The 14,198-nt window shown below is 43.9% G+C and overlaps 2 protein-coding genes across 2 annotated transcripts; both read right to left on the reverse strand.

Annotated features, from left to right (window-relative positions):
- Window positions 1–1,738: 1,738 nt before the first annotated feature.
- EAE97_009758 (uncharacterized protein) lies at window positions 1,739–3,533 on the reverse strand (the record flags this gene model as incomplete). The annotated part of the gene is made up of 5 exons (XM_038880273.1): window positions 1,739–1,963; window positions 2,015–2,506; window positions 2,562–3,072; window positions 3,132–3,232; window positions 3,303–3,533. 5 exons carry the CDS (start codon window positions 3,531–3,533, stop codon window positions 1,739–1,741), a joined length of 1,560 nt encoding a protein of 519 aa, XP_038728979.1.
- An 842-nt stretch (window positions 3,534–4,375) lies between these two features.
- On the reverse strand, window positions 4,376–10,290 carry EAE97_009759 (uncharacterized protein; the record flags this gene model as incomplete). Its single annotated transcript, XM_038880274.1, has 3 exons — window positions 4,376–4,694; window positions 4,749–10,052; window positions 10,109–10,290. 3 exons carry the CDS (start codon window positions 10,288–10,290, stop codon window positions 4,376–4,378), a joined length of 5,805 nt encoding a protein of 1,934 aa, XP_038728980.1.
- Window positions 10,291–14,198: the final 3,908 nt, after the last annotated feature.

Consider the following 14,198-nt stretch of genomic DNA (forward strand, 5'->3'; position numbering starts at 1 on the left):
ATTTTGATGGTATTGGATTGACTTGAATCGAAATACTATTCTACGGAAAAGTGTAGGAGAGAGAAGTTAAACATGTATTACGTGATGATGTGATGTATTGTAATTCATCGGGGTAAGTGATAAATTGATAATGTGTGTGAATACTAGGTAGGTATGCATGTGTACTAGCTCTTGACAACTTGTCCTTGTCAAGGCATTCAATTCAATTCAATTCAATTCAATCCAGTTCGATTCGTCATAGGTGAACACTCCAGTCGACCGGACATATCCGTTGCAGCCCCGAGTTCCCAGTCAACTCCCAGTCAACTCCCAGTCAACTCCCAGTCAACTCCCAGTCAACTCCCAGTCAACTCCCAGTCAAATCCTACCCAGCCCAGCTCCCCAGTAAACTTTCATGCCCTGCCAGGCTACCAGTCTGCAGCAGTGCAGCAGTGCAACAACACAACTCTATCACCCTGCCCTAAAATTCCATTATAGCGGCAATCAACAAGCCCACGAGGCGCCAAGTCTTCCTTCCAGACTTCTGTTTATCCTTTCAGGTACCGTTTGAATGTCACTGGCTAATTGACTGGTACCTGCATATTTATCAGCCTATTCATCATTCATTTGTTCATTTATTTACTCATTAAATTGACCGTTTCTTTTCTTCTTCTTTTTGGTGCCTGGGATATCTCCACGGTATCTATCCTCCATCATATTCTAGAAAAGTCAAAGATTGGAGAAGAAGATAGACGGTGAACCGGATAGAAGGGAAAATAGCCTAATAAGTGGAAATTTTATAACCTACAGTCTACAGAGTCCTTCTAGATTCTTCTCACAGGTCAAAACCCTTTCTTCATTGTCTGAGAAGCGCATACGTACGTACGCTGAATCAATACAATGATTTACCAACCCCAACCACTCTCGGAAGTTTGAACTACAGTCAAAACCGTCTTCATATCCTACCCTCCCCTTCATTTTTACCTCTCCCCCAAACCCAAACCTAGACTCTCATCCAGAATAATCCAAATCACACATCTCCAAATCCCATGGAAACATCTCACAGTCTTCCTCTAGTTAGCAAATCATCATCTCTAAATATCCCTATGACATGTAATCCCCAAACGTAGCATCTCAGCCCAGTAACGTTCAAGCGATGCATTCACGCCATTCATAAATTGGTCATCATTTTCGAATGCCCTCACTCCCACATCTAATCTATACAGACCCTCCCTCCTCGACCATGAACCCAAATAGACAAAAACACAATGCTTAAAGATACGATTCAGGATCAGTCCGGATTCGTGCACCCAAATATGCGTGCTGGACTCCCTACCATCCGTTCCCAATTTACTCATGTACTAAGGTAGCTTCCTGAGTCAACTTACACACCCATCTATCTAGCCCCAAACATATCAGACACCAAATCTAATGAACATAGAATGTCAGAATTCAGATTTGTCTACGAACAATCTCATTCCCAAGTAGAAAAAACCCGCCCATAAATTGCTATGTGCCATAATAATTACTAAGTGAAGATATTCATTCGTAATCTCTAATTTGTATACACCGGTCTATACTCATCAAATACACTCACCCCATTATTATACATTACAGCTCTTCAATCCTCTTCTAGCCCCCTTCACAGCCCGTTCTCCCAACCGCTAAACCCAATAACCCCCTATTCATCCATCATCCATCATCTATCATGTAAAAAGAGACATCCCGCTGCAAAAAATGCAGCCGAAGAATCACGAATTTAGGCCAGTGGCAAGGCCAACTTACTACTCGCCTTTCTAGTCAAGACCTTCGTAATAGCATGTCTAATAACGACACCAGCCTTCTCAATCTCCTTTTTCGAGAGTCCTGTCGTAATGCATACTTTCAGTGCTGGTTGTAATTTCCAATCTTCATCTTTGCCATTGCTACCCGAGTAGACTGGCATACTTTTGAGTCTAGTGATCATGACTCCATTGGCGAGTGTCTGTACACAAGTTAGTGGATAGAACCAGTATTAAGTGATAGAATTGCTTGCCTCATCAACACATTCCTGCATGATACGTTCTTGTTCTTCGATACTTAGACGTCTGGAGTTGACAATATCTTGCTTGAGAACAAAGAGCATCACTGGGTTTTCAATGGCACTGGTGCAGTGAACCCAATCACTTCTCGGATCAAGCTGAGCCCTCATTGCCTTGATATTTTCTCTACATTGTACCAAAACCTCAGGATTAGTTTGTAGCATGTTGAGCGTTTCGCTAGCGGTAGTAGCCAACATAGCAGGTAAAGCCGCAGAGAAAGTGTAGGAAGCAGCAGTGATACGCTGATGTTCTACCACATCGTTTGACCCTGCGCAGAATCCACCTCCGGCACAGAGAGGTCCAGCTAATGATCCAATCAACATATCAATTTGTGATGCATCCACATTCTGTGCTTCCGTAAGACCGCGACCTGTTCTACCAAGAACTCCAAAGGACCATGTCTCATCCAACATCAGGCGAAATTTGTAACGACGTTTGAGTTCAATCTAATGATTTGTTAGTTATAAATATGAGCATTAGGATGTGATTTGAGATAATCACCAGCTTGGGCAAGTCCACGCAATCACCAACTGTTTCTGACAATCCCTCTGTAACAATGAATCTTCTGGTCAACGGTCTCTTGGCTTGTTCCTTGACCACCTTCTGCAATACCCTTTCCAAATCTTCCATATTGTTATGTTCGAAGTATTTGACTGTACTTCTAGAAATTTGCAGACCCTTCCTGATTGAGTAATTGCTTGCTCGATCCGCCACAATAATATCACCTCTTTTGCAAAATGCTGGTATCACACTCGAAATCGTAGAAAATGCGTGAGCATATACAATGCATCCTTCCGTTCCCAAACATGATGCAATATCCGCTTCGGTTTTCATGTGTACATCTTGAGTGCCGTAGAATTGAGGAGGTCCGCAAGGTCCTACACCATAAGTTCGGAGAGTTTGGATGGCCTTTTCTTTGACTTGCTCGTTGCCAACGAAATTGTAGAAGTTGTAAGATGCGAGATTCGTTACCGTTCGGCCATTTGAGAGCTTAGATTTTGGTCCTGTAGGCCTTCTTAATGTTAGCACACTGCATAAGTAGAATATTGAGGAAGGGGAAGTTGGACTCACCCTACGATGATGGGTGTTTTCTCACTATCTGCCTCTTCAAAAGGAGTCATCTTTGCGACCAATGGCTCAGGTTGCCATTCGTCTACCAAGTCATCGATTTCCTGGTAGTTTACTAGATCAGTTTCCATAACTTCGACTCGCAGACCAAACTGATTGGGAAAGGCCGCTCACCTCCTCCGTTAACTGAACAAAGTTATTGTTATGCGTCACATAACTAGGCGCCAGCAGATATCTAATGAAGAATATAACCAAAACCAATTCGATAACAGATCTGACTGGATCATCTTGATAACTCGATTGAATATAGCGGATGAGCATGGCAGAGCCAGGCACTTTTTGAAACGTCGATGTGATCTCGTTCATGGACGAGACCATGTACGATTGAATATCCTGAAGGTCCATGTTGATAGCAATCGGGTTGGTCGGAATCAGAGAAGAGAATTGAGTATTGTTTTAAATGGACGATTGGTAGAAAACGTTCCCGCTTCCGTTCGTACTGACACAAAAAAGTGCTGGCTTGTTCAATGACGGTTATCGCGACTTGCTGTCGGCTTCGCGTAATTGAATGTCCGTGGAGTTCAAGTTGAACAGGTGGGCTTAAGTTAGAAATACTGCCACTATTCGTATAGATATCAACGATGCAAAAGAAAGATATTATTATTGTATTGTATCTTCTTCAAGGACTATATGTGTACATTGTCGGTTTATTATAACTATCTAGCCAGAATATGATGTGGGCTGTAAAGATAATTAGTAAGCTAGTGAAATTCATGCTACAATTCTCTGTAAGGGAAAAGGAGGCACGTCAGAGTTGTCCCGTTTCATTCAAATAGATTGGACTAGCATTGCATGAATGATTGGAAAATTTGGTCACATTACAGTCGTCACAGCAGTCAGCCATCTAAAGAAATTGGGATAACCAAAAATTTACTCATATTCATTGTAAAGACTCTGTATTATCTTCGCGCTGTAGAACATATTACAGCCGTAATTTGGACTCTAGGTGATTGAAGCCTGAGCATCCAGTATTGCATTCGGGTCATTATGGAACAGTAAAGGAGGGAAAAGGAAACAAAAAACAAATATCTAAAGCCGTTTACCATGCAAACACCCTAACTCAAGTTTAAAAAACACCCCGTGAAGTGACGATGGCCACGCATCCATTCCAAAGATCTTTTTAATGTACTGCATACCATACCATTCTATATTACAGCCCTAGCAGTCATCTATACAACACCGTCATTCTAAAAGAGCCTAATCTTGGCAGCAGCGGTGCTAGAAGAAGTTGCTGTAGCACTAGCACCAGAGCAAGTCACGCAGCCAGTACCGGTTTCGTTGTAGCCCCGAGTGTCGTTGTTATCTTGGCCGGTAGGTTGGTAAAGATTAAACGGAATCTTGCTGGTCAAGCTATCGGACAGAATCATCTTGCCGGCAATAAGGGGACCGATCAACAAGGCAAGGAAGACGATGAACAAAGCGAAGTAGATGACAGCGTATCTCCAAACACGTCTCTTTCGTAGCTTGGACTGCTTCAACGAGTAAATTGGAGGACGAATTTGTCGACTGAAAAAAGTTAGCTCGGAACCTGTGTGAGCGATGTAGTGAAAATAAACATACCTTGGACGAAGCCAGAAGAGCATCACAGAGTGAAGCTTGTCGACCTGAGGAATGGCGATGATAGGAAGCATGATGAAGAGAATGAGGTGACCAAGAACGAAGTCACCGGCAAACATTCCGAGCTCAGTGATTTTGCAAAGGAATTCACGGCCAGGTTGGGAAACTGAGTGCCAGCCCATGGAATACCATTTACCAGTCCAGAAGGCAATGTTGGATGTATCGGTCTTCAATTCTCTGGTCAATGTCAAACTGATAATGAGCTTGTAGATAAATCTTTGAATGGCGGCCGAGGCAATCATTCCTAACAAAGTCTTGGCGAAGTTAAATCCTTCCAAGAAGAACATGACCTCGAAGAATACTAGACAGAAGACAACGGCGAGAGCGTGTGCAATAGCGGCGAGAACTGATCCGAATTTCTTGCAACACATGCCAAGGAGGGGTCCCATACAACAAGCCATACCAAACATTGCAGCCAGTACACCAGCGTTAACTGCAATAGGAGCACCGGCTACAATTGCCACACGAATCAAGGCCGCTGTGGGTTTTGTCGCAACGCCACCGTTGTTATCTGGGATGACACCAGTTTGAGCGTTGATGAAAAGATATGGAATCAAGGTGAGAGCGACAATCATGAGTGGTCCAACGATTTCACCGAAGAAAAGGTTGGAGAAAGTGGCACGAGCAGTATCCCCAGACATCTTGGCAGATGGGTCTCCGAGAATCTTGCGTTTGTAACCTGTGATTCTGGTACGCGAGAGACGACAGAAAGCAATCCAACTTGATGCATGGGAACGAGAGTTTCCACGAGACATCCATCTCAAATAGTCTCTGTAATCAATAAAGAAATCGTTCCAGGCAAATTGATGAGGGTTGTACAAGAATGGTGAAATACACAAAGCAAGGAGAGTAACCCAGAAGTAGACCAACGCAGCTTGCCAGACGGTGATGGTTGCGAACAACAACATCATCAGTAATCTAGCTCCGAGATAAATCGAAGGACCGGCGAATCGAGAGAAGAGAATACCGAAGGGGATACGAGCGGTGGCGAAACCACGACCAGTTCCAATATACCTAGCACCACCAAAAGAAAGATCTTGTTGGACAGCATTGGCATAAATTTGACAGACGAAAACTTCGAAGAAGGGTGACAAGGAACAGAATTGCTTTCCGAGACGAGTAGCCGCACGCCAGAAACCACGTTCTGTCAATTCCTGAACCGTCAAGGGCACGAAGGAAATGAAGAACACAATGAAAATAGATATAACGCAACGATATACCCAGTTGGTAATAGGGATGATGTTTGCACAACCGGTTGGGAAGAGCGCATCGGTGATGGGGACGTTGACGTTGTATTTACACTCAATGACCTGGTTCTTAAGGGCTCCCAAATTGATTAAGCAGATCATGAACAGATTGACAGACAACATAATAAACATGTTGTTCAAATGGAAACCAGGATGGGCGTAGTAAAAGGACAAGAAACGATCGATGGGCAGTTGAGTACCGAGGTAATAGTACTCTCTTGACAACATTTGTTCACCCATACCAGTTCCAATCTTTGTAGTGAAGTTAAGAATCGAGCCAAAACCAAGATCACGACCTTTACCGCATTGATAGTACTCGCAATGCTTGATGCGACCTCCACGAAGGAGTGCAGTCATACCAGCGTAAATATCCTCGTTGAGATGAAGACCTTTCTGAGCTTTGGATACACCACCTCTGGTAGTCATGAAAATACCGTTCAAGAAATCAGGATGTCCATAATGGAGCTTACCACCGATGGTAACTAGAGTACGTGCGAAGAGTGTACCGAATGTTTGTTCCTTTCCGGCAGCGATATCTCCCAAGACACCAATGTTCTCAGAGAAAATATATTCACGAGCACCGAGAATAGCAACGGGGGCGATCTTAGGATTCGAGACACCAGGAGTATAGGGCGAGACGTTTTCAGTTGTCATTTCCTCAAACTCGGCCAAAACGCTACGAATCTTCAAGCACTCTTCCAAATAGTTGTCTTGATTGGCATCAATGAGTTGAATATACTCACCACGATAGAAGATAATGGCATGGTTTTGGTTGTCGGATTTTCCATCACCCAAAATTGGGTTGCCAGAAAGTTGAATACGGAACTTAGGTCTGCGCATTCCATTCTCCATGATTTCAGAGTGGCCATCAATGAGAGCGGAGTAGAGACGTGGCTCTTCGCCTTCAGCAAGAGGAGCTTCTTCATCCAAGTAAGCGATTTGAAGATCAGGGTATGCACGGAGAAGGAATTCAGTGTTTTCCATCTCCTCTTTCTTGAATTTGGCATAACGTTGCATAGAAACACAAAGCTTGAACTTGCGGCGAGCCATGCGCTCAAGTTCGCGCTCGAGCTTGTCAGAGTTACCACCGAACATTTGAACAACTTCAGGGTTCTCCACACGGTAGAGGAGTTTGATGGCACGACTGTAGTTCATGAAACCAGAGATTGTACGGTAGAGAGTTTGTGCTCTCAAAGAAGCCCAAATACGTGTGCGGAGAGTGTACTCAGGAGCGGCCGATTTGAAACCAATGCAGTAGAACGGAAGATCATCGATCTTGCTTTTGGCGGTGTTCTTTTCATCCTTATCGTAATCGCCATTGAATTGAGAGGTCTCGTCGGCAAGAATCTTAGTATCCTTAACGAAACAGTCCCACTCGTGAGGGTGCAATTGCTTCAGGTACTCAAGCATAGTAACACGGGAGTATGGCTCGTCTTCACGAATAATTTCACGCAGGGAGAACAAGATTTTCTCTCCGTAATGAGGAATCATAACAGTGAAGGTTGGCATGTTATCGACTGGGAGCGGTTCTGGGATCGGAGTGGACAAAGATTGAGCGAAGAAAGAGATACGACGCTCGGCTTCACTCTGACTTGGGAAAAACTCCGTCTTGAAAGAATGATCTTCTTGTGAGACGAAGAAGGTTGGGGCTCTAAGAGTTCTCTTGCCTTCTTGTTCAGATGGAACTTGATGGTAGAGAAGTTTTTGGACGTGGTCGATAGCCAGGAGATGCTCTCTGTACATAGAGATAACGATGGCGTTCCAAATCTGAGAGATAAGAACCTTTGGCTTGTACTTGATCTCCATGTCAGTGGTGGCGAGAACCTTAGAGTAGATACGCTTTGGCAGACGCGAGAAGATGTTTCTCCATGGTGTCCAGATGGAGACACCGAGGTAGAAAGATCGAGCCACTGAGTAGATAGTGTTCATGATAATATACCACATGAAGGTATCCAAGAAGAACAGCGTCAGATCAGTAACGAACATGATACCGAGGAGAATCTTGGGTTGTAATTTGCAGAGAACGTCGCCAAAGATAGCATCACCGGCACAGTAGGAAATTTCCATACTAGCCAAGTATCTGATAGGATCACGGAAGGACAGAGTCAAAAAGACGTAAGATTCAGCAAGTTTGGCTCCAAAGACCGTGATCCAAAGACCGTAAGACATCCACATGTCGTTACCCGTCAGGCGAGGATAACTCGCAGTGAAAGTTTGACTAGCAACGTATTGTCGAGAGTTTCTGGTCAAGTAACTACCAAACAATCCTCCCATCGGCATTATCGAGAAGAAGAAGTAGGTAATCAGAGCGATGAAGAATTGGACAATACCCAGAATCAAAGCAATCTTCGTCTTTTGCGTGTTAGGGATGATGAATATGTAAACACTGGGAGCGACATTGAGAGCGAGAACAGCGAGAAGGAACAACAGCTTCTTAGTCAAATGTTGAGCACCTGCCCAACGACGAGGAACGTAGGACCATTCGCAAATTGTAGCTATAACCATGATAAGACTTGCAACTGCGCCACCCAAAGCAACTGCAGACCATTGTGCAGAGGCGGGAGGTTGATTGTTCTCTTGTTGCTTGTAATTCTTTTCCAAAAGGGTGGGGGAATTCTTAGCAGTGAAGAACCAAAATGCACTGATATGAATAACCCAGATACGATTGAAGTTGACCAACATGTGGAACCAGGAACGAGTTTCGCGATACGTTTTGAAAAAGACCTTGTTCCAAGTGACGTCCTTGAGCTTGAGATAACGTTCCGCGGGAGGGAGATCCACTAGGCGAGACTTGTCTTCCATAATGATTTTCTCAATACCTTCAGGATACCAGAACAGTTGATTGCAGTCATCGTATCCAATAATTTCATTGTGATCACGTTCTCGGCGAACATATTTGCCATCTTGAACTTCGTAACCCTGATCTCTGCAGTATTGGTACAGAGGCGTTATGATTTGGTTGAGGTATGTGAATTCCTCTACCGGCTCAACCAAGTTTTGGCAAGCAGGCGAGTTCAGGTAGTCATCGGCACATTTGAAAATGAAGCAGAGAAGTTCGGGCATGAATCGGACTTGATTGGCTTCACCCCAACAGAGGAGGTAGAGAGCCAATTGACGGACTCTATCATGTTGAGACATACGGTTCATGCGAGTCTTCCATCTGTACTCAGCAGCTTCGAGACTGTTATCGCCCTCCATCTGCTCCAAGGTCTGGGCTTCGTTTTGAGGATCTGCTGCTGCTGCCTTGGCTGCTTTGCGGGCTTTGCGAGTACGACGATCTCCTTTACCAAGTTTCATGTTGGCAAATCCCACAGCATCATCAAGATCGAGGTGAGCGGCAAAATACCATTTTCGGTAGTTCGCATTGTCACCACCAATGTAATCTGCATGGAGAGATAAGAGAGCTTGATTTGGAGTCATACGAGAAGCTCTCGAATCGAGCAGAATCATCAAATGGTCGTACACATTTCTCATGCTGTCACGTTGGAATCCAAATTTGGCGGTCAAGTCTAGGAAGATATCTTCGATCTCTTCCTTCGATAAAGGGATTTGAGCGTCTGAGGTCCAGGCGGGATATGGCTCCTTGGATCGTTGTCCAGCTGGAAGTACATTGTTGAAGTCCATTCCGTAATTTGGCGTTGATGCTCCGGACGATCTGTTGCCACCATATGAAACTTGCGAAGATGGCGGTCTGTAACCACGACCACCCATTTGGCTCTCGTTGTAGCTGTTGTATCTCTCATCGCCGCGGCCATAGTAGTCCATGTCGGTGGCTCGAGCCATGTCTGATCTCATGGTAAAGTCGCTGAAAGTCTCAGAATCCTCTTCTGAATCGCCCTGACGCTTGGCTTGAGGTGCTTCGCCAGCTGCTGCACCACCCTGCTCGTAGTACTGGTCGTTGTAGTATTCATCTTGATATTGGCCTTGGTGTTGATCACCACCTTCGTAATATCCTCCCTCTTGGTGATATGGATTATTGGCATCAGCGTTGTAGTAGCCTCTGCAAAGCGTAGTTAGCTTCCGATCTATGGACAAACGTCACCCAAGCACACTCACGATTCATCATAGTACCCTTCACCACCTTGCTGCTGATGGCCTCCATGACCTTGCTCGTAGCCAGCATTGTTGTCGTAATACTGTTGACCTCCGTGTTCGTCCTGATAATAAGATTCCGTGTTACCGGGCTGATGGCCGTAGCCCTCGTCGTATTGAGCACCTTGTTGTGGGTGTCCCGACATGATTGCGTGTTAAATTATTTACTGACGGATGGAATGTTAACATTGAGATCTTTAAAGGTCTTTCAAGGTGAACTGGCGCGTAGAAGTACTGTTCTTTTGCCCCGGCCTTCGTAGCGGATGTGCGAGGATGGAAAGGTGAACAAAATGAAGAATGAAATTAATACTCACAAATTAAAGGCACATTGGAAGAGTGAATGATGCCGTTGCAGTCCTTGAATTGAAAACGGGCTGAGCAAAATGCTTGAAATGCGGTCAAAAAATGATGGTCGTGATGTAAATTAAATAAGACCGATTTTGCTCGTCTTAACAGTGAATCTTTCGATAGGATGAATTGAATAAAATGGAGGATACAAGGACTTGACCCCCTTTCGAAAAATAAAGTTTACTTTTTCTTCGAGAGAATGTCGAATGAGTTGTAAAGAGTGACTATTCAATTAAAAAAGAAGATACGTTGATGAGTTGGAGAAGGAAGCAAGTGGTGCGAGATTTCCCTTCTGTTTTCTTCCCCTTTATTTTTGGTGATTCGTTGCTGCTTTGGTCTTGTTGATTTTCGTTAGGGCGGCTTGTTGTCCTTCCTACGAACTCGAACTACCTAGTAAACTTTTGATACTGTCGCGTCTAAATGGAACGAAACAGGAAAAATAGCGCTGAACGAGTGTTTAAAGATTTGCAAGATCCCGTTTACGAACAAAGTGATAAACAAGAATCGAGAGAGAGAGAGAGAGAGAGAGAGAGAGAGAGAAGCACACTGAGAAAAAAGAATATCCTTCCTTTCTCTCGAGGTTCTATTCCAAAGGTGTTTGGTATAGTTGTCGAGGTGTGTGTATGATCTTTTTCCCAAGAATGAGAGATTAGGGAGAGGAAGAGAGTGAAAAAGTTGTGAAAGAGGAGCAGAGGAGGATTTTAGAGCACTACTAGGTAATTAACTTAATAATAAGGAAATTCGGTCTACGGGTTCATTGAGAAAATCAATTTTGGCACTAAAAACAGGGTGACAGTTAATTATTTCTTGAGATGGGAGAGAGCGGGGGGGGGGAAAGGTTGTTTTCGTCAGTAAGATATGAATTGGGTGGATCTACAAAATAGCTTAATATATACTGGCTCGAGTCTGGTCCGTACCGTGGCTCCGTGGTATAATTAATACCAGTCTGTAGTGTCTGTAGTGCACCAGCACCAGCACCAGCACCAGCACCAGCACCAGCAGAGGCATCTATCTAGCTTTGGGAGGCTCGGGGGGGCAAGAGAGTCAAGAGACAAATGATATTTACCAAAAATAAAAGAGGCTGGTTTCTACTGTTGGTGGTGGCTTCACGCTTTCCATTGGTTCAGATGATTCACATATCAGCATTATGGTGGTAATCTTGGGGAACGAAAGGGAGAACAGAATACTTCCCCATGAAGTTAAGATGCGTACACATGTGGACAATAATCGCGAGGGAGACCGTAGAGGCCGTAGAGAGCATCTAGAATAATCAATTTAGATCTTCCAGGTAGGTGCACTAGGGACCAAATAAATGGAACTGGGAAGCTTTGAAATGGTTCAGTTTAATAAGTTGGATTGACTCGTCTACTACCTACCGAGGGCTCAGGATTGGGATCTCGAGAGATTCAGGAGACCGATACTGCTGACAATTCATTTTGATTGGGAGGGGAAAGTTCTAGAGTCCGGATCATACCTAGTAGCCAGGGGCAAGTATGAAGAAAATCATGAGAAAGTACCCAGATAGGATTTTCACCTTGCTGCTTTTGTCCCCCGATGGCCAGCTCCATGCTCTTTTCATTAAATTCATTCATTTATTACAGAGTAGTCTCGAGGTAGTGGAAATTCTATTCACCATTATCATTATCATTATCCTATTGCACACTTTGCTAATTCAGGGGCACGCAACAAGCTTGCGCATCAATTGAGTCTTGACTCTTGACCACCCATACATCATACTCTGTACAGCTGAAAGCTCCGCCCATTGCTAGATATATATAGGTAATAAAAGGTCGAGAAACTAAGTGCCGGTATGGGAATGTGTTTTCCAATTTTCTTTTCCTTTCCTTTTCAATTCAATTTGACTTAGCTCTTCATTGACTTGATGCGTCTTTCTCTTCCCCAAGTCTATTCGTTGTCAAAAGCTTGTCTCCTCTCAAATCCACTGATGTTATCGATATCTTAATGCCTCATGGTATTATTCTATTGTCTGTCAATATTGCCATCGATTTCTAATTGCTTTTCAAAAGAAAAGACCATGGATTATCATGGCACAGCATCATCGTCTCCTCTGTTCCCCTGCTGCTTATTAGTCTTAACCAAAAAAGGACGTACCCATAATGGTTTCTTATCTGCATCAATCTATTTTTTCCTACTGGTGAGAGCTTCACTATTATTCCAGATCATCATATCTACATGCACGATTTTGCTCCGGTATTCTCATCGGATTGGCTGTCAGGCCGTCTTATAGGTACCCAAACTCATACCAAATACACGCATATATATCATTGATAATCCTGTGATGTGATGAAGCCATTGACGACACTCAGTCATATCCCGGGTGGAACGAGATGATCGTCTTCCAAACGGTCCACAGGAGATGAAAAGGGGGATAAAACGGCAACTGATCGGTGGTGAGTGGATGCGTTGAGTGGGTAAGTGCCACAGTCAAGTTGGAACAAAGGCGGTGCATGCATGAATGATACTTTGCAAATCGACCAGGATATACGACCACTTTTATTCGGAAAGATCTCGAGCTATCAACAGGGAGTCGGAGTCGGATTCGATATTTAGAGTAGAGCAGTACTCTTGAGATTGTACCGGCCGGATCTATTAATCTCTTCGAAAAGCAGCAGGTATTTCGTTGAAGAATTACGTAGAGATGGAAAGATGATAGATATTGCTCCCTCTTATGGAATCTGAAATCCATTATTGAAGCGCGTCGACAACCCACCCACTCAGAAGTTAGAAGTGCTTGAAATTTCTTCTAGCCTGGACATGGACTACTTAACAACGAACTACCTACTCGGCCACTATTTATTGTCCATTCTTTTCTATGCTAGACTCCCGGGTTTCCGAAGGCTTCCCATGAATCCCATCCGATCAACAATAAAGACGGGTTGTGAAAAACTGATCGGGCTAGTGCACCTTGATTCGTGCCTCTTGTAGTCTCCTAAAATAGACCAAACTATGTTCCAGTTGAGTGGCGATTCGAGATTTTGAATTAGCTATCATTGGATACTGCACCAATAATGTCCGAAGCTCAACATACGACGAGACAAATACGATGTTGATTGGTAAGATTGAATTGATATCCGAGAGTGGTTGATGGGAACTACTGCAGAGCCAAAACTAAGAGCAAATAACATTTCAATGAGTGTATATAACATAACCAACCATTTCCCTATTTCTATTTCTATCAAGATTGCACATGTCTGCTCGTATTGAATCCAGAATGTCTTTGAGGTTGAAGATGGTGCACGAAGACGCGTTCTGAAGAGACAGTCGTTTAGATGACAAGTGGAAGTACCGTGGGGCATTTGCTACCAGTAGATACCGGATACTCTCGATGATTTTCAATTGAAGTCCTATTTCGATGACGGCATGTGATGAAGGATTGTATATCGGTAATCGATTGGCACGAAAATCCTCAAAGTCCTCGGGTAAGTAACGTTTCGAACGTGATACAGGAGTACAACATTCGCCTTGCTGTACGACAACAATTGGAGGGGAGAAGTGACATGGCTCAACACTCACTTACGTTAATACGAGCTCACTACGACTTTGTCAAGGCGGCTGATTTGAGGGAATGAGAATGAGAGATGATCCTGTATCAGCGTCTGAAAAGATGTTGTATTATGTACCTAGTATGCTCAGCCTACCAGTGATACCAATTTCAGACTGAAGCGGTTTGTCAAGCCGTCCGATC

This window comes from Botrytis byssoidea, assembly GCF_014898295.1.
Source record: "Botrytis byssoidea strain MUCL 94 chromosome Unknown BBYS_023, whole genome shotgun sequence".
NCBI lineage: Eukaryota > Fungi > Ascomycota > Leotiomycetes > Helotiales > Sclerotiniaceae > Botrytis > Botrytis byssoidea.